The sequence below is a fragment of the Hemitrygon akajei genome, chromosome 10 (genome assembly GCF_048418815.1).
Source record: "Hemitrygon akajei chromosome 10, sHemAka1.3, whole genome shotgun sequence".
Taxonomy (NCBI): domain Eukaryota; kingdom Metazoa; phylum Chordata; class Chondrichthyes; order Myliobatiformes; family Dasyatidae; genus Hemitrygon; species Hemitrygon akajei.
In genome coordinates this window covers 76255556-76276642 of record NC_133133.1, presented here as the reverse complement: position 1 = coordinate 76276642, position 21087 = coordinate 76255556, and the positions used below count along the sequence as shown (strand labels likewise).

Here is a 21087-nt window from a genome sequence, read left to right as displayed (position 1 = left end):
GATGCAGGGATAAGATACAGGGATGTCGAGGGATAGGAAGGTAGGCAGAGGGGGTGGCGTGGCTCTGCTGGTAAAGAATGGCATCAAATCAGTAGAAAGATGCGACATAGGATAGGAAGATTTTGAATCCTTGTGGGTTGAGTTAAGAAACTGCAAGGGTAAAAGGACGTTGATGGCAGTTATATACAGGCCTCCCAACAGTGTCTGGGAGGTGGACCACAGATTACAACAGGAAATAGAAAAGGCATGTCAATAGGGCAATATGGTGATAGTCAAGGGAGATTTTAACATGCAGGTCGATTGGAAAATCAGGTTGGTAATGGATCTCAAGAAAGTGAGTTTGTTGAATGCCTATGAGATGGCTTTTTAGAGCAGCTTGTCATTGAGTCTAATATGGGATCAGCTATACTGGATTGGGTGTTATGTAATGAACCAGAGGTGATTAGGGAGCTTAAGGAGAAAGAACGCTTAGGAACCAGTGATCACAATATAATTGAGTTCAACTTGAAATTTGATAGGGAGAAAGTAAAGTCTGGCATTGCAGTACTTCAGTGGAGTAAAGAAAACTACGATGGTATGAGAGAGGAGTTGGCTAAAGTAAATTGGAAGGAGATGCTGGCAGGGATGACAGCAGGGCAGCAATGGTGAGAGTTTCTGGGAAAATGAGGAAGGTGCAGGGTAGATGTATTCCAAAAATGAAGAAATACTCAAATGGCAAAATAGTACAACTGTAGCTGACAAGGGATGTCAAAGCTAATGTAAAAACAAAAAAAGTGTATACATCAAAGGAAAAATTAACGGGAAGATAGAGGATTGGGAGGCTTTTAAAAACCTACAGAGAGTAGCTGAAAGGAGGGGAAAGATGAAAGCAAGCTGGCAAACAATATCAAAGTGGATAGTGAAAGCTTTATCAAGTATGTAAAAAACAAAAGAGAGATAAGAGTGGATATAGGACTGCTAGAAAATAATACTGGGGAAATAATAATGGGGGACAAGGAGATGGCAGATGAATTAAATGAGTATTTTGCATCAGCCTTGACTGTGGAAGACAGAGCGGTGAAGGCTGTGAGGAAGAGAAGTGAGTGCAGTTACTATTGCAAGAGAGAAGGAGCTCAAAAAGCTGAACAACCTAAGGGTACATAAGTCACCCAGACCAGATGAAGTGCACCCTAGGGTTCTGAATAAGGTGGAAGCATTAGTAATGATCTTTCAAAAATCTTTGGACTTTGGCATGGTGCCAGAGGACTGGGAAATTGCAAATGGCATTTCACTCTTTAAGAAAGGAGGAAGGCAGCAGAAAGGAAATTATAGCCCAGCTGGCTTGACCTCAGTGATTGGGAAGATGTTGGAGTCAGTTGTTCAGGATGAGGTTATGAAGTACTTGGTGACACAGGACAAGACAGGACAAAGTCAGCATGGTTTCCTTAAAGGAAAAGCTTGCCTGACAAACCTGTTGGAATTCTTTGAGGAGATTACTATTAGGATAGATAAAGAGGATGTAGAGGATGTTGTATACTTGGTCTTTCAGAAGGCCTTTGACAAGGGGCCACACGTGAGCTGCTTACCAAGTTAAGAGCCCATGGTATTACAGGAAAGTTGCTGGCATGGTTAGAGCATTGGCTGATTGGTAGGAGGCAGCGAGTGGGAATAAATGGATCCTTTTCTGGTTGGCTGCCAGTGACTAGTGGTGTTCCGCAGGGATTGGTGTTGGGACCACTTCTTTTCATGCTGTATATAAATGATTTAGATGATGGCTTTGTTGCCAAGTTTGCAGATGATACAAAGATTGGTGGAGGGGCAGTTGGTGTTGAGGAAGTAGGCAGGCTGCAGAAAGACTTGGATAGATTCGGAGAATTGGCAACAAAGTGGCAAATGAAATACAGTGTTGAAAAATGCACAACTATGCACTTTGGTGGAAGAAATAAATGTATGGACTATTTTCTTAACAGGGAGAAAATCCAGGAATCTGAGATGCAAAGGGACTTGGAAGTCCTTGTGCAGAACACCTGAAAGGTTAACTTTCATGTTGAGTCGGTGGTGAAGAAGGCAAGTGTTATGTTAGTATTCATTTCAAGAGGTCCAGAATACAAGAATAGGGATGTGATGCTGAGGCTTTATAAGGCACTGGTGAGGCCTCACCTGGAGTATTGTGAACAGGTTTGTGCTCCTCATCTTAGAAAAAATGTGCTGGCATTGGAGAGGGTCCAGAGGAGGTTCACAAGGATGATTCCAGAAATGAAAAGGTTATCACGCGAGGAACATTTGATGGCTCTGGGTCTGTACTCGCTGGAATTTAGAATAATGAGGGGGATCTCATTGAAACTTTTTGAATGTTGAAAGGCCTAGACAGAGTAGATGTGGAAAGGATGCTTCCCATGGTGGGAGAGTATAGGACAAGGGGGCACAGCCTCAGGATAGAGGGGCACCCATTTAAAACAGAGATGTGCAGAAATTTTCTAAGCCCGAAGGTGGTGAATTTGTGGAATTTGTTACCACAGGCAGATGTGGAGGCCAGGTCATTGGATGTATTTAAGACAGAGATTGATAGGCTCTTGATTGGACATGACATCAAAGGTTATGAGGAGAAAGCTGGGGAGTGGGGTTGAGGAGAGGAAAAAAAAGGCTCAGCCGTGATTGAATGGCAGAGCAAACTCGATGGGCCAAATGGCCTAATTCTGCTCCTATGTTTTATGGTCTTATGGTCTATTCAGAACTTGAACCATCTAGCAAAGCCCTAATCACCACTACAGTTTACCAATACTATTACCACTCTGATCACTTTGCACTGAAGTGGACTTTATTGTTCTAAATTTGTTCTTTTTCCTTGTAAAAAATGTGTATAACTTATGTTTATTTCTGTTTCCCTTGCAAATTTTGTTTTTATGATACTATGTGCCCATGGTGCTGATGCAAGTGGGTTTTTCTTTCTGTGCAATAATGTACCTGTACACATGACAATAAACTCAATTTTAACTTTGATCTGGAGTCAGGTCTTAGGCAGACTTATCCCTGACATGTGCAGTGTTGTTGACTCCCATTGCCCCTTTCTGCTTGGATCTACAGGGAGAAGCTGCTCTCATTTGTAGATTGTTCAGTGATGGGGGTTGGGGCTTGGTGGGGACACAAATTTAAGGTTCTGGGCTAAAGATACAAGGGGGATATGAGATCCGGCTGAGAAAGATACAGAGTTGGGTGGTGATCTTCCATCAAAGCCTGAAACTACCTTTAATAGGGTCATGAAGAACTGCAAGGGCAAATTACTCTCATATCTACCTGACTTACCTCGCTGGCACTCACCTCCCTCACATTCACCACTCTCCCCCTCAGCTCCTGTCCTACTCACTCCTCCCTTGCCACCCTCCCTGTAGCTCCCTCTTTCTCAATTCTCTCCTCATCTTCCTTTCATTTAACTTGTCCTCACCTCTCTCTTCATCACCGTCTCCTTGTGTCTCTTTCCCTTACATTCGTTCCTCTCATCTTTCTCCATCAACCTCCCTCCCTCACTTATTTTCTTCTCACCTCCCTCCCTCCACCTCTCCTCTCACCTCCCACTCATTTTCCTAGTCCTTGCCTCTCTTTCCCTCACCCTCAGCCTCCCTGCACCCATTTCCCTCACATAGAACATAGAACAACATCGGAACAGGACTTTCAACCCACAATGTTGTGCTGAAACAGCTAAAAAGCAAATCAAAACCCCTCAAAAATGAATCCCTCCTACTTACAAATGTTCATATCCCTCTATCTTCCTCACCTTCATCTGCCTTCATGTGTCATTCCTTCCTCTCATCTTCCTCCATCAACCATCCTCTCTCACTTCCTTTTCACCTCCCTCACTTTCACCATTCTCCTCCCTCAGCTCCTCATGTGCTCACTCATGCCCTCCATGAACACCCTCCACCCTCTTTTTTACCTCTTCCCTCACTTCCCTTGTCCTCATCTCCTTCTTCTCACTTCCCTCTCCATCACCGTTCTTACTATAGTCTCTTAAATTCTTAACTCCATCATCTTTCCCCCTCCCCATATCTCTCCCCCACCTTTATCATTTTCTCTCAACTCCCGCCCTCACCCTCTGTTCCCCTCCCTTATCTCCCTCCACCTTCCACCTCATCACATTCCTCTCACCATTCTCACTGCCAACTTAAAATCTCCCCTCTTCCCTCTCACTCTGTCCTGAGTGAGTGTGTGTGTGTGAGTTTGTGCATGCATGCGCGAAGCGTGTATGTAGAGTATGCGTTTACACACGTGAGAACATGTGTATGTGTGTGAGCACAGTTGTTAGTATGAGTATGCACGTTGTGTGATTATGTGTGGCGTGTGTGTGTGTAGAATCATAGTGTCATACAACGTGGGGCAGACCCTTTAGTCTAATGAGTCCATGCTGACCTCATCAATCCAAGCTCCTTCTATCCAAGTGTCTTTTAATGTTAACATACTGTATCTGCATCAAGCACTTCCTCTGGTGGCTCTTTTCATATGTTGATCACCCTCTGGGCCGTAAGCTTGCAACTCAGATTCATATTAAATCTCTCTCCCTCACCTTAAATCTATGCCCTCTTTTTCTTGATTCTCCAACCCTGAGAAAAAGACTGTAAGCATTCGCCATTTTATGTCCCTTGTGGTTTTATAAATCTCTATCATATCAGCTTTCATTCTCCTGCACTCTAATGAATTGTCCCAACTCGATCAAACTCATTCACTCAAGCCTGAATAGCATCCTTGTAAATCTCCTCTTCACTCCATGTGTGTGTGTGTGTGTGTGTGTGTGTATATGCATGTGTGTGTGCGGATGAGTATGTGTGGGTGTGAGTGTTTGTATGTGTGTATGTGAGTGTGTGTGTGAGTGTGCGTGTATCTGTGCATGAGTGTGTGTGTATGTGTGAGTGAGGTCACATGGACCAACGGACTGATGGAGTGCTCACATCTGTGAGTTTACTTTTGATCACATTAATAACATGCCAACCTTTTGTCTAAAGCACACTGTTATATCAGTGTCTGCAATATCTTGCCCTGCACAGCAGCATCATTGCTAAATGCTGGGAAATTGTGGTTGTATCGTGAAGCAGATGGTCAGAGGTTTTGGTTTTAAGGAGCTTCTTAAAGGGGAGAGGAATTGTGAGAGAGGGAAGGTTCAGGAGCAGAAGTAACTAATGCATGCAGGAGCTTTTCAGTTCTCCACTAGCAATTATCAACAAATTTAACTCTGAACTCTTGGAATCCAGGTCAAAGTCTAGAGGTTGTGTCAGTCTCCATTCAGTTCAAGAAATAACTGTCCTTATATGACTTGCTTTTGATCCTATTTCACTTTAGTTAAGTTTCAGCAGGGCACTGAGGAGTGCTGTAGAGCAAAGGGATTTGGAAATATAGATCATAATTCCTTGAAAGTGAAATCAGGAGTAGATAGGGTTGTAAAGAGAGCTTTTAGGATATTAACTTTCATAAATCAGAGTGCAGAGTACAGGAAATATAGAAACATAAAAACCTACAGCACAATACAGGCCCTTCAGCCCACAAAGCTGTTCTGAACATGTCATTACCTTAGAAATTACCTAGGGTTACCCATCACCCTCTATTTTTCTGAGCTCTATGTACCTGTCCAGGAGTCTCTTAAAGGACCCTATCGTATCCGTCTCCACCACTGTCGCAGGCAGCCTATTTCACACACTCAACACTCTCTTGTGTAAAAAACTTACCTCTGCCATCCCCTCTGTACCTACTTCCAAGCACCTTAAAACTGAGCTCTCTCATGCTAGCCATTTCAGCACTGGGAAAAAGCCTCTGACTATCCACACGATCAATGCCTCTCATCATCTTATACACCTCTATCAGGAGTTTGGATGTTATGTTGAAATTGTAGAAAACTTTGGTGAGGCCAGATTTGGAGTGTTGTCTGCAATTTTGGTCACCTACCTACTGGAAGGATACCAATAAAATTGGAAGAGTACTGAGAAAATTTTCAAGGATGTTGCCATGTCTTGAGGGCTTGATTTCAAGGGAAAGCTTGAATAGGTTAGGATATTTTTCCTTGGAGTATAGGAGAATGAAGGGAGATTTGATAGAGGTATACATAATTATGAGGGGTATAGATTAGGTTAATGCAAGCAAGATTTTTCCACTCAGGTTGGGTGAAAAAATAACTAGAGGTGACGTTAAAGGTGAATGGTGAAATACTTAGACGGAAAGTGAAGAGGGAACTTCTTCACTCAGAGAGTGGTATAGAGGTGGAATGAACTGTCAGCAGAAGTAGTGGATGTGGGTTCGATTTCAATATTTATGAGAAGTTTGGATAAGTATTGGATGGGAGGGGTATGGAGAGCTAAGATCCAGGTATGAATCAATGGGACTGGTCATAATAACTGCTTGGCATGGACTAGATGGTATGAAGGGCCTGTTTCTGTGCTGTAGTGCTCTATGACTCTATTTCCTCTATTTGTGTTTTCTCATAACTCTCGCTGGTGGGTTAAATAGCTTCTGCAAATGACCTCTGGGGTTGTTGGCTGGTAGGAGAGCCAGCTAGGTGTGGGAGGGAGAGAGAGAGAATAGGTTACTGAGAAATAAGTAGGGGTATGGGATTGACATTGCAATCCTTGCTCTGTGTTAAAAGAAGAAATGAAAAAATGTCAAAAATAGTACCTTCTGTTGAAGGGCAAGGATACCATATTTTGTTGTACATGTGGGATTTTGATTATTCCCACATAGTTTTCTATGAGACTCCATTGTGTTTAACCTATGTGGGTGTCTGAGCATGTGTGTTTATACCTATGACAATATACATGTGTGCTTATATGTTGACTGTCTTTAGATGTGCATGTGTGTGAATGTGCATATCTGTGTGAGTATAACCACATATGTGTTCATTGTGTCATTGTGTACTTGCATACGTGCATGCACACATAAGTGCACATGTCTGTATGCATGCATGTTTATATATGCATTGTGCATTGGTGTGTGTGTGTGTGGATTATAATTGCATGCATGGCTGCACCCTTGTGTATCTATATGTTTTGTGCATACATACGTGTATACCTGAAGCTTCTGTGTGATTGAGCGTATGTGTATTTATGCATGTGTGTGCATGACAGCATGTGGTGTCACTGTTAGTGAATCTGCATGTGCAGCTCTATGGCTTGGTGGAACTATAATCTTTAGATTACATGTAATTTCTTCATTAAAGGTATGTGACACTGAATATGTTTGTGGTCTTCCTATCATCATCCAGCTGCGCACACTACCAAAGCCAATGAAGTACTTCAAGGTAACGTCAACACTGTCACTACAGGTACTCCATTTCCAAATTTGCCGATTCTTTGTGGATTCTCCACTCCCTGTGTATTACACCATCATCTTACAATGCTCTGCCACCTGGACACTGTTCTGGGCTCTCACACATCCCTAACTTTTAGTGCTCTGGATGGCTGTTCCCAGCATTTGCATCTTTAAACTTTCTGCCTATCAACCTTCAAACTGTTCCTGAAATCATTTGTCTTTCAGCATGCTTTTGGCCATTCTCTAGTATTTTGGGAGATGACTGGTTGCTGGATAATGTTCCACAGCAATGTGGCTTGTTCATAGTGCACAAATTTTGCATTTGCATCTCCTATATGCAGTATAGCACAGTTATATGATACCCTTGGATTTTTTTTGTCTACTTCTGCTAATCACGTATTGCATAATATTTTTGGGAATATTCCCGCATATAAGACCATGGTATATAATGAGCATCGGACTACTTTACGAACATTTAAACCTGTACTTGGGCTGCAGAATATAAAACCTCTGTCTGGTGTTGCTATTTGGAGATTATATATTTCTCATCCAGCCACAATAAGAGGTCTTAATGGGAGAGAGCTGCTTCTAGGCACTGCTCTGGGACCAAGTAACTTTCTTCTTCTGAGCAGCTGAGATAGGAGACTTCACCCACGCTTAGCGCCCCACATCCAGAATAAATCAACTGCAGTAATACTGGAATAGAATGGTCACGCCTCGCTTTGTTTTTAAGAATATTGGTTGGCATAGTAACCCAGCATTATCTGTTGCTAAATTAATGGTTAAGTATTTTTGATTAAACTTTATATGGAACAGTTGAAATTCCTCCCTTTCCGCTGTCCAAGGTGCTGAACACTTACCTGACGCCACCGTTCGCTTTCAACAAATAGAGGAAAATTGTGGTGCTCAGAACCCTTATACTCAATCGCTTCATGCCTTCCCCTTGGCCGATCCCTCGGTCCAGGCATGGAGTCTTGTCCAGTCGCTCCCGCCGCCTGTCCGGAGCCCGCACCTCGGTGCAGAGTGAGAGCGAGGGGACCGGAAGGAGCCGCTGTTCCCAGTTTGTTTAGGCACTTGATGAATATACTCCGCAGGTCAGACAATGCTGTCAGAGAGAGCGAGAAAGTCAGCACAGAGCTACACGCCGAAGGAAGAGGAGAGAGGGAGGGACTGAGAGAGATATAACCTCTTCAGCGCCAGGCATGCTGCAATGAGTTCTCCTCCTCCAGCTGATCACAGTTCAACAAGAACAACACAACCAAACTGAGAATAAGACTTGTATTTATCTCGATCAGGCACAGCCACGGGATATTAACAGCCGATGACATATAGTAAGATAGGAAGGGTGGCTGTCAGTTTGCACACAGCAAATTCCCATAGAGAGCATCTTACATTCTGGGGATAAATATAAAGCAGCGTGCCAGGGAGAGGTGGTGGGGCAATCCCCGATCCCAAAGGGAGCAAATGGTTTATCTTTCCCACCGCATTGCAAACTTAACCTCATAACAGTGGCACCAATGTGGAGGGTGGCAGAGTGGTGAACGGGTAGACCTGCTGGAGACACGGGTTCAGCCCTGACCTCGGATACTGTCCATGGGAACTTTGCAGGTCTTCCCTGTGACCATGTGTGATTCCAAGTGCTTCTGTTTTTTTCCCCACGATCCTGCAGACATGCGGTTTGGCGGGTTAATGAGCCACTGTATATTTCTCCTGGTGTGCAGTGGTAGAATCCTCGGGGTGTGGTGGAGGAGAAGCTGTTTGGAATGTGGGAAGAATGAGAAAATGGGATTAGTGTGGGATGATTCTAGAAACATTATATCGTTGTGAAAGGCTGTTTGGCTGATCAAGCAACTCTCCTGCTAATTTCTCAACTAATTAACTCTCTCAAACTAATTTGCTGTGAAAACCCAATATACTCTTTCCATCACCAGGTCCTTTCCAGGTCTTGGGATCAGGATTATAACTACTGCATGAAACAATTTTCCCAGCATTCCTCTTTCGTTCTGAGCTGACTAATTGGCACAGCTTTACTCTACGGGTCTTCCTGATCTTGTCAAGCCCAAGGTGACCGCATTCTCCTCCATCGAATCTCTCCTCAGTCTCCTCTGCTCCAACTTCTCCAGTCTAACTCAACAGCCAAAACTCCTCTGGAACCATGCTTTAACAAGGAAACAGAAACATTAAAGCAAGGATTAACATGTAGCATTTGGAACCTGAAATACAATCCTCCTTCTCAACACCATTTCTTTCCCCATGTCCTTTGTGTCTGGAAATCTGTCTATCTCTTTCTTAAATATAACCTGCTCTGGCCTCCACATCATCATTCACCCAATTTGCTCATTAATCCTACCCTTACTCTACTCTGCTCACACTTCCATTAGCTCCCCCTGCTTTTACTCCTCACATACACCAGGGGCAGTTAACCTATCAACTGGTCAGGGATGTGTCAGGAAACTGGAGTACCCAGAGGAAATCTACCAGTCACAGGGTGAACCTTCAAACTCCACACACACAGCACCTGAAGTCATGACTGAACTCAAGATTCCAGAACTGTGATTCAGCAGCTCTATCCATTGCACCAGTCTGCTATCTGTCCTGTGGCAGGATTCCCTGAAGACATGTCTGGTGAGATCCAGAAACATTTCATCACACTGCTCCCCACCTCTCTACATTCCCTAAAGTGTCCAACACTGGGACTTTGTTGAAGAATTGAATGCCAGAGACACTGAGGCTCAGTTATTGGTTCATCACAACTGTGTACCCCAGCAACAATCAATCCTCTTCCTGACAACTGAGGCAGTATCAGACTGTTCACATATAACACAAATAATTCCAAGATAAATTTGCCTTTTCATAATTACACCATTACCATCTCATCATAAAGCTCCCTCCTTAGTGCAAACTGAATCCACAGTCTCTGTAACTATGAGCTGAATCTACTATCCTCAACCTCCCTGAAACCTCTGAACTTTTGTTGCCTTTACCCTGAGTCACCAGTGACTCTGCTTTCTGGATACATGGCTCTTGGATTGAGCAAAGTCCACGTCAACATTCTCACACATTTCAATATCAGCATGACCTCATTCTTCTGGCATCTCCTCAAGCCTAATGAAACATAGAAAACCTATGGCAGAATACAGGCCCTTTGGCCCACAATGCTGTGCCGAACATGTACTTACTCTAGAAATTATCTAGAGTTACCCATAACACTCTATTTTTCTATACTCCATGTATCTCTCCAGGAGCATCTTAAAAGACCCTATCATATCTGCCTCCACCACCAGTGCCAGCAGCCTATTCCTCGCACTCGCCACTCTCTGCATAAAAAAACTTACCCCTGACATCTCCAAAAATGACTTTCCAAAAAACATGCCCTCTTCCATCTTGAGCTCCCTTAGCCCCACTGTTTTATTTGTTTCACCACAGTTGGCTATGCTTCCATCTACAGAATACTAAGCCCAACAAGCTCCTCCTAAGCCTCTCCATTTCTCTATGCAGTGTACATGAAGAGCAACCCATTTATCAAGCTTTTTGATTGACTTCATAGGACTTAGTGTCAGTGATTTTGGCAATGTTCCTGTGAGATGCCTTGGGCAGATTTTCTATGAGAAGACACAATAGAGTCAAGATGCAAGGTTTTGACCTGAAATGTCAAGAATTAATTTCATCCCCTCCCTCCCCACACACAGATGTTGCTCAATCTGCTGCCTCCAGCAAATTGTTTGTCAAATCAGTGATTGTTGTTGCTTTTAGTGACCCTCAGATCAAACTACCAACCTCAGCTTCTTATCTCAGGTGGTTTCTAAAAGAAATATCCTTGTTCCAGGCTTGCATGGGTTTTTGGAGGAGAGCATTCTAGATTCCTGCTTCAAGCAAACAGAGCTTGCTAATGCTGTGCAGGCAGATGCATTTGTACAATCATGCTTCATGTTTGCAAGTTGGAAGCGAGCTGAGTTCCCACATGACAGAAAATGCTTGCAGCCCTGTAGCTGCTAGCAAATCCATCCTTCTGGTATGTATGTGATGTACATAAGTCAGGTGTGATTAGATTTCCTCTTAATTTGGTCTTAATGAGCCTACTATCAGAAATGGCTGAAAGTTGCTTCACATTATTTTGGCTCGGACAGTAGCTGATGGTCTTCTGTTAATGTGGGCTGTAACTGTGTCAGGAGTTGCCTATGAAGTTCAATGGGTTTCAAAGGTACATTTAATGTCTGAGAAATGTATACAATATACATCCTGAAATACTTTTTCTTCACAACCATCCACAAAAACAGGGAAGTGTCAGTGTCCCAAAGAATGAATGACAAATGTTAGAACCCCTAAGCTCCCCCAGCTTTCCCCTCCCATGCATAAGCAGCAGCAAAGTGATAATCACTCCTCCCCACCAGCAAAAAAGCATCTGCACCCTCCACCAAGCACTCAAGCGTGCAGCAGATTTGTAAAGACATTAAATATTTCTGCAAACATTGAGTGCCAGCTCCACCCTACTCTGCTGATTCCAACCCAGCACTGACAGCTTGATATGGCAAATCATGGATCAGACGTTGAACAAGCTCATCTCCTGACATCCACTGGAATGCCCGCTATTGCCGACCAGCTTTGCACATTTTCAAAGAACCCTGCCCCCCATCAGTTACACACTAGTCAAACTTACAAGTATAACTCAGAGATGGCATTTGAAGGTTTAGTAATCTTCTAATGCAAAACCCAAGTTTTCAATGAACAAAGTTGCTGATTTTACTTGCATTGCATTTCAAGCATTTGGAGAGACTCAGTCTGATTAGAAATAGTCAGCATGGCTTTGTCAAGGGCAGGTCGTGCCTTACAAGCCTGATTGAATTCTTTGAGGATGCATTGATGGGGGTAGAGCAATGTATATGGATTTCAGTAAGGCATTTGATAAGGTTCTTCACGCGAGGCTCCTTCAGAAAGTAATGAGGCATGGAATCCAAGGAGGCTTTGCTTTGTGGATCCAGAATTGGCTTGCAAACAGAAGGCAAAGGGTGGCTGTAGACGGTTTGTAGTCTGCATGGAGGTCGGTGACCAGTGGTGTGCCTCAGGGATCTGTTCTGGAACCCCTCCTTTTTGTGATTTTTATAAATGACCTAGATGAAGAAGTAGAAGGATGGGTTCGTAAATTTGCTAATGACACAAAAATTGGGGATGTTGTGGATAGTGTGGAGGGTTGTCAGAGGTTACAGAGAGACATCGATAGGGTGCAGAGCTGGGCTGAGAAATGGCAGATGGACTTCAACACAGGTAACTGTGAAGTAGTTCATTTTGATAGGTCCAATTTGAAGACAGAATATAGAATAAATGGTAAGACTCTTGGCAGCGTGGAGGATCTGAGAGATCTTGGGGTCCAAGTCCATAGGATACTCAAAGCTGCAATGCAGGTTGAGAGTTTTGTTAAGAAGGCATATGGTGTGTTGGCATTCATCAACCGTGGGATTGAGTTCAAGAGCTGTGAGGTAATGTTACAGCTATATAAGACCTTGGTCTGACCCCACTGGGAGTACTGTGTTCAGTTCTGGTCACCTCACTACAGGAAGGATGTGGATACTATAGAGAGAGTGCAGAGGAGATTTACATGGATGTTCCCTGGATTGGAGGGTGTACCTTATGAGAATAGGTTGAGTGAACTTGGCCTTTTCTCCTTGGAGTGATGGAGGATGAGAGGTGTCTTGATAGAGGTGTATAAGATGATGAGGGGCATTAATTGTGTGGATAGCCAGAGGCTTTTTCTCAGGGCTGAAATTGCTATCAGGAGATGGCATAGTTTTAAGGTTTTGGAAATAGGTACCGAAGGGATGTCAGGGATACGTTTCTCACACAGACACTGGTGTGTGAATGGAATACACTGCCGACAGCGGTAGTGGAAGTGGATACAAAAGGGTCTTTTAAGAGGTCCTTAGATAGGCGCATGAAGCTTAGAAAAATGGAGGGCTATGTGGTAGGGAAATTCTAGACAGTTTCTAGAGTAGGTTGCATGGTTAGCACAACATTTCGGGCTGAAGGGCCTGTCATATGCTGTAGATTTCTGTGTTCTATGTTCTAAATACAAGTTCCTTGATGGGTCCTCTTAAGATCTATAGTTGAATATAGACCCAATATAGAACACATGTCCAAGGGGTTATGAAACAAATTCAATATTTACGTGGAACTTGGTTGAAACTGTAGATAAACTTGCAATTTGTTTCATGAATGTGTGATTCAACAAAACTTGATACTGTTGCACATTGGGGGACGTATGGAAAGTGAGCAGAAGCTTGCCCAGACAGGTGATTTAAGGAGACCACAACCTAAAAAGGGAAAGAGGCAGGGGGATAGAAAGGGCTCGAAAGGGATTTCTGTGACATCAGGGTGCAGCCACCAATAGTGGAATAGTTAGTAATGGTTGAACAAGAGGCCAGGGTTGATAGAATATAGGTAGCTTGCACTGAGGTAGGTTTAGAGGATACGAAATGAGCGGGGACAAATGAGGGTGGAAACTAAATCCAGCATCTGCATAGCTGGTGATACTGCAGGTCAAAATGAACCTCAGTGGAGAATTAAACGAACAGCTGGGGAAACTCAGCGGGCCCAGCAGCGGCTCTGGAGGGAAAGGAAATGTTCACTTTGGCGTTTCAGAATGAGCAGTCCTGGTGCAGGGTCTTGGTCTGAAACATCGACAACTCCTTTCCCTCCACAGATGCTGCTTCCCCCACTGAGATCTTCCAAGCAGCTTGTCTTTAGGCTCCAGTTTCCAGCTTTTGCAGGGTCCTGTGTCTCCTCCCGCGGAGAAAACCTGGTATCCTTTCCTGGGTCTGTATGAGACTCCGAAAACAATTTATTTGACTCCTCACCTGGAGCTGCACTCCACTCAACTACACCATGTGACTAGTTGTAAGGTAGGTATACCAGCGCCTCCTCAAAGGCAGGGAGCAGCGCTTGCACCATCAGAAACAGCGAGAAGATATTAATTTAATAAATGTCTTCTGCTGCAGCAGACTTCATTGACATTCCTCAGCCTTTTTCTGTATGATTATAGTAATCCACAGCAGGGATCATGTCTCAATATTCCGCTGTGATGCCTACATTGAAATTACTTTTGCTTTGCTTTCCCTTTTGTTTTCTGATTCTGAACCCAGATCCCAGACATCAGATGTGTCCGCAGCTGTGCTGTAAATGGAAATTGCAACCCACACTTGAATTAAACATACAAAGGCTTTTAACTGTTAAATATGTTCTGATCTCTGCTCTGCCTGAATAAACTCGATCTTCTTTATCTTAAATTCCACCTCGCACTTTAGAATTTATGTAGCCCTACATGCACTTATCTGACTCAACTCACGCTCACTTGAACCAACACACGCTCACTTGAACCAACACATGCTCACTTGAACCAGCACACGCTCACTTGAACCAACACACACTCACTTGAACCAACACACACTCACTTGAACCAGCACACACCCACCCAACCTATTATACGCTCTCTTGGCCCAGCACACGCTCACTTGAACCAGCACACGCTCACTTGAACCAGCACACGCTCACTTGAACCAACACATGCTCACTTGAACCAACACACACTCACTTGAACCAGCACACGCTCACTTGAACCAACACACGCTCACTTGAACCAGCACACGCTCACTCGAACCAGCACACACTCACTTGAACCAACACACACTCACTTGAACTAGCACACACCCACCCAACCTATTACATGCTCTCTTGGCCCAGCACACGCTCACTTGAACCAGCACATTCTCACTTGAACCAGCACACTCTCACTTGAACCAGCACACGCTCACTTGAACCAACACACACTCACTTGAACCAGCACACGCTCACTTGAACCAGCACACGCTCACTTGAACCAACACACGCTCACTTGAACCAACACACACTCACTTGAACCAGCACACCCTCACTTGAACCAGCACACGCTCACTTGAACCAACACACACTCACTTGAACTAGCACACACTCACTTGAACCAGCACACTCTCACTTGAACCAGCACACACTCTCTTGAACCAACACACGCTCACTTGAACCAGCACACGCTCACTTGAACCAGCACACTCTCACTTGAACCAGCACACTCTCACTTGAACCAGCACACACTCACTTGAACCAGCACACTCTCACTTGAACCAGCACACACTCACTTGAACCAGCACATGCTCACTTGAACCAACACACGCTCACTTGAACCAGCACACTCTCACTTGAACCAGCACACACTCACTTGAACCAGCACACTCTCACTTGAACCAACACACACTCACTTGAACCAGCACATGCTCACTTGAACCAACACACGCTCACTTGAACCAGCACACACTCACCTTAATAGTGGCTCCTGCTGCTTGAGTACTCCCAACACCAGTTCAAGGTGGCGTTGGTGGTGCCCAGTGACTATTTAATGGCAGCAAAATATAAACTACAAAACACCTTATTAATAACACTTTATTGATACCCATTACCACTGACAATGGAGAGGCTGACAGAGGTGAGGCTAGGTGAACGGAAGTGGGAGGAGGCGGAGGCATGACAGGACCGAGGGAAGTCCAGATGTCTGACTGATTAAAGCACCAGGCCGAACTGGCGGCAGGTTCCAGGCCCCAGAGCTGTCCAAGAATAAGGAACGCCATGATACTTGGAGGATTTAAGTGCCAGCGTGTTGGGACCGGAGGCAATGGGACGGGTCAGTTCTGCCTGGTTCTGCTCACTACTCTGTGATGATTACTCACCTCAGGGCTGAAATGAGGGTGTGGCCTGCTCCGGCTGCAGAGATGCCTGTCTTCGCATCTTTCAGAAAACTTCAGTTATGAACGCTATTTGCTTACTCTTATTGTTTGCATGACTTTTTTTTTCCTCTCTGCACATTGGACGTTTGAAAATCTTTTTTTAATGGGCTCTTTTGGGGTTTCTTTGTTTTGTAACTGCCTGTAAAGAGAAGAATCTCAAGGTTGTATAAATAATATTCCCAAATATTGATTGGCATCTCCCTAGAGGGGTTTAGATGGGGTGGAGTTTGTTAGGTGTGTTCAAGAAAGTTTCTTGACACAATATGTAGATAAGCCTACAAGAGGAGAGGCTGTTCTTGATCCGGTATTGGGAAATGAACCTGGTCAGGTGTCAGATCTCTCAGCGGGAGAGCATTTTGGAGATAGTGATCACAATTCTATCTTCTTTACAATAGCATTGGAGAGGGATAGGAACAGACAAGTTAGGAAAGCATTTAATTGGAGTAAGGGGAAATATGAGGCTATCAGGCAGGAACTTGGAAGCTTAAATTGGGAACAGATGTCCTCAGAGAAATGTATGGAAGAAATGCGGCAAATGTTCAGGGGATATTTACGTGGAGTTCTGTGTAGGTACGTTCCAATGAGACAGGGAAAGGACGGTAGGGTACAGGAACCGTGGTGTAAAAAGGCTGTTGTAAATCTAGTCAAGAAGAAGAGCTTATGAAAGGTTCAAAAAACTAGGTAATGATAGAGGTCTAGAAGATTATAAGGTTTGCAGGAAGGAGTTTAAGAAAGAAATTAGCAGAGCCAGAATGGGTAATGAGAAGGCCTTGGTGAACAGGATTAAGGAAACCCTAAGGCATTCTACAAGTACATGAAGAGCAAGAAGATAAGATGTGAGAGAATAGCACCAATCAAGTGTGGCAGTGGAAAAGTGTATATAGAAGTGGAGGAAATAGAAGAGGTACTTAATGAATACTTTGATTCAGTATTCACTACGGAAAAGGATCTTGATGATTGTAGGGATGACTTGCAGCAGACTGAAAAGCTTGAGCATGTAGATATTAAGATAGAGGATGTGCTGGAGCTTTTGGAAAGCAACAAGTTGGATAAGTCACCAGGACCAGAGGGGATGTACCCCAGGCTACTGTGCAAAGTGAAGGAGGAAAATGCTGAGCCTCTGGCGATGATCTTTGCATCATCGATGAGGATGGGAAAGGTTCTGGAGGATTGGAGGGTTGTGGATGTTGTTCCCTTATTCAAGAAAGGGAGTAGAGATAGCTCAGGAAATTATAGACCAGTGAGTCTTACTTCAGTGGCTGGTAAGTTGATGGAGAAGATCCTGAGAGGCAAGATTTATGAACATTTGGAGAGGTATAATATGATTAGGAATAGTCAGCATGGCTTTGTGAAAGGCAGGTCGTGCCCTACTAGCCTGATTGAATTTTTTGAGGATGTGACTAAACACATCGATAAAGGTAGAGCAGTATATGTAGTGTATATGGATTTCAGCAAGACATTTGATAATGTATGCCATGCAAAGCTTATTGAGAAAGCAAGGAGACATTGCTTTGTGGATCCAAAACTGGCTTGCCCACAGAAGGCAAAGAGTGGTTGTAGGCGGGTCATATTCTGCATGGAGGTCAGTGACCAGTGGAGTGCCTCAGGGATCTGTTCTGGGACCCCTACTCTTCGTGATTTTTATAAATGACTTGGATGAGGAAGTGGCAGGATGGGTTAGTAAATTTGCTGATGACTCAAAGGTTGGAGGTATTGAGGGCTGTCAGAGGTTACAGTGGGACATTGATACGATGTAAGACTGGGCTGAGAAGTGGCAGATGGAGTTCAGCCTAAATAAGTGTTCATTTTGGTAGATCAAGTATGATGGCAGAATATAGTATTAATGGTAAGACTCTTGGCAGTGTGGAGGATCAGAGGGATCTTGGGGTCTGAGTCCATAGTACACTCAAAGCAGCTGCACAGGTTGACTCTGTGGTTAAGAAGGCATATGTTGCATTGGCCTCATTGACTGTGGGATTGAGTTTAACAGCTGAGAGGTAATGCTGCAGCTATATAGGACCCTGGTCAGACCCCACTTGGAGTATTGTGCTCAGTTCTGGTTGCCTCACTACAGGAAGAACGTGGGAACCCTAGAAAGGGTGCAGAGAAGACTTACAAGGATGTTGCCTGGATTGGGGTGCACGCCTTATGAGAATAGGTTGAGTGAACTCGGCCTTTTGTCCCTGGAGCAACGGAGGATGAGAGGTGACCTGATAGAGATGTATAAAATGATGAGAGGCATTGATTGTGTGGATAGTCAGAGGCTTTTTCCCAGGGCTGAAATGGCTAGCATGAGGGGGCATAATTTTAAGGTGCTTAAAAGTAGGTACAGAGGAGATGTCAGGGGTAATCTTTTTTTATGCAGAGAGCGGTGAGTGTGTGGAATGGGCTGCTGGTGGTGGAGGCGGAAACGATAGGATCTTTTAAGAGACTCCTGGCTAGTTACATGGAGCTTAGAAGAACAGAGGGCTATGGGTAAACCTAGGTAGTTCTAAGGTAAGGACATTTTTGTCACAGCTTTGTGGGCCGAAGGGCCTGTATTGTGCTGTATATTTTCTATGTTTCTATATATACTTTGATGATAAAAGTACTTTGATCTTTGAACTTTGAGGAAAGATGTGACCTGTAACTTCAGGAAGTGGTAGGGAAAAGAACCTGACCCTTGAAGTGATTAGTGAGAATCCAAGAGAGACTGAGCACTAGGTTTTCCACACACCACTCAAGGCCATGATCCAGGTCTTGGAAAGGAGCTATGTTTGCCCAGGACCGAAGAAGGAAATGTCACGTCTGTTGCCCCAGATCAAGGAAAGATTCAATTACCTTAAGTGAAATGTTAAAAAGACGCACAAATTCTTGGAAACAAAGCAGATGACACGTGTTTAAGTGCAATTTCTCAATGCGGAATCAGATTTGTTTTAATTGACTTCCTGTATATGATGTGAAATCCCTTATTTTTCACATGTGGGATGATGGACCATTCAGAAATCTGGTGGCCGAGGGGAAGAAGGAGTTTCTAAGTCATTGATAGTGGGTTTTCAGGATCCTGTACCTCCTCCCGAATATAAGAGAAGGGGGCATGTCCAAGATTGTGAGGGTCCTCGGCGATGGATGCTGCTCTCAGGCACCGCCCCTTGAAGATGATGGTAGGATTGTGTCTATAAAAGAGCTGGCTGAGACCATAACTCTCCGCAGTCTCCTGTAATCCTGTGCATCAGAACCTTCATTCCAGACTGGGATTGACAGTCTATAGAAATTTGATAAGAGCTGTTGGTGACATCCTGAATCTCCTCAGACTCCTGAGCATAGCCACTGACATGCCTTCTTCATGTGTGTTGGGCTCACACTACAGCTGATGTGTTGACATCCAGGAACGTGAAGCTGCCTGCTCACCACTGACCTTAGTTTTGCTGATGTTGAGTGTGGGGTTGTCGCTGTGACACCACTCAACCTGCGAGATAGTGAGCGGAACGTGCATCCTGTTGAAGCAGGTGAAAACCTCGGACCGCAGCACTTAGAGGTTGCTGATTGTCAGTGAGGGGGAGATCTGCACAGACTATGATCCCCTGAAAAGTAAGTCAAGGATCCATTTGTAGAGGGAGGTACAGAGACCCTAAATTTGGAGGTTGATGGTTAATAGTGATGGGATGATGGTGTTGGGCGCTGAGCTGTTATCAATAAATGGCAGCCTGATGTATGTTCTTTGCTTGTCTAGGTGATCCAAGGCAGAGTGGAGAGCTCGTGTGTGATTGTATTTGCTGTAGACAAGGTTTTAATCTTGAGCGCAGAAACAGACACTTAAGTCCACTGAGTGTGTGCTGACCATTAACCACCCATTTACACCTAAACAACATTAATCCTACGTTTACATCTCAGTTCCCTCCAGATTCTACCATTCACTGACACAGCCGATTGCCATGCCAACCAGTAAGTCTTTGGAAAGTGGGAAGAAACCAGAGCACACAGGGAAAGCCACACTGTCACAGACAGAACGCGTAAACTCCACACAGATGCACCCGAGTCAGAAGTGAGCCCAGGTCTCTGGTGCTGTGTGACAGCAGCTCAACTTTCAAGAATTTTCAGGAAAGCATGAACATTCAACTGCATGTGTGTGGCAGGATATTTCCTAATTGAAGCTGAAAAAAACCTCAGTAAAGTTTTTGATAAATTTCTGAAGAAGTTCTTAAAATTATAAGGTGTTGCAGAGATTGCAAACAAATCGTAGGGAGCCAATTCTGCATTGTTCCAATGATTTGGGGAAAAAAAATTGGATATTAATGCTAAATATAGGTTGTTACTTAACACTCAAATATAAGCAGCAGAATTGATGTAATAATAACAAACCATGTAACATGGCAGGAATAAAACATTTTGAACATGCAGACAGGGAAAGCAAATAATATGATAATTTGACGGAGACACTGGAGGCATACTTATTGATAGAGATGGCAAAAAATATTGTTTTAATGTTCTTAATGCTTAACTATCAGAGAGTTACTCTGATACTTAACAACAGCAAGCAAAGAAAGCACTGCTGAAGTTATAAATCTGTGTGAGCTTCTGGAAAATGTCTCTTGAAAGATATTAATATGCAGCTTAAGCAATTTGCATGTGAATAATTCTAATTAGAAAAGGTAATTTCAGGGATTACAGAATAATAAAAAATGTAAAATAGGTATTGGGGATCAAAAACATCTCCAGCATAATGAAAGGAATTGAACAACTTCCAACATAAAATGAAACCCATTATATATCACTGCTGAATGAATTGCTAAGATGCCTCATCTTTAAACCTTGGGAGTGTTCTCACATCCTACACATTACTTTACAATCGCAAGGTATTTTCATTTTCCAGTGTAGGTTTTAATTATTTAATGTTTCAATTGTTGATGAAGATGAAAAAAATATCATTCCATGTCATACAGAAAACTACAAGCTCTCCACCCACATCAAAGATCACTAAGTATCAAGACGTCACACTCTGAAGTCAGAAACTCTTCCAAAATTCAACATGTAGTTATTC

The 21087-nt window shown here is 43.7% G+C and overlaps 1 protein-coding gene across 4 annotated transcripts in view; it reads right to left on the bottom strand.

The window, feature by feature from the left end:
* Nucleotides 1-8412, bottom strand: part of glra4a (glycine receptor, alpha 4a) — a 34244-nt gene extending 25832 nt beyond the window's left edge. For 3 of the 4 annotated variants that reach the window (XM_073057664.1, XM_073057665.1, XM_073057666.1), the window contains exon 1: nucleotides 8124-8412. In XM_073057664.1, the coding sequence (XP_072913765.1) occupies nucleotides 8124-8197 (74 nt within the window). In that variant the 5' untranslated portion in view covers nucleotides 8198-8412. The remainder of the gene's footprint in view (nucleotides 1-8123) is intronic. The other variant, XM_073057667.1, reaches the window with a different exon arrangement.
* Between the last annotated feature and the right edge of the window lie 12675 nt (nucleotides 8413-21087).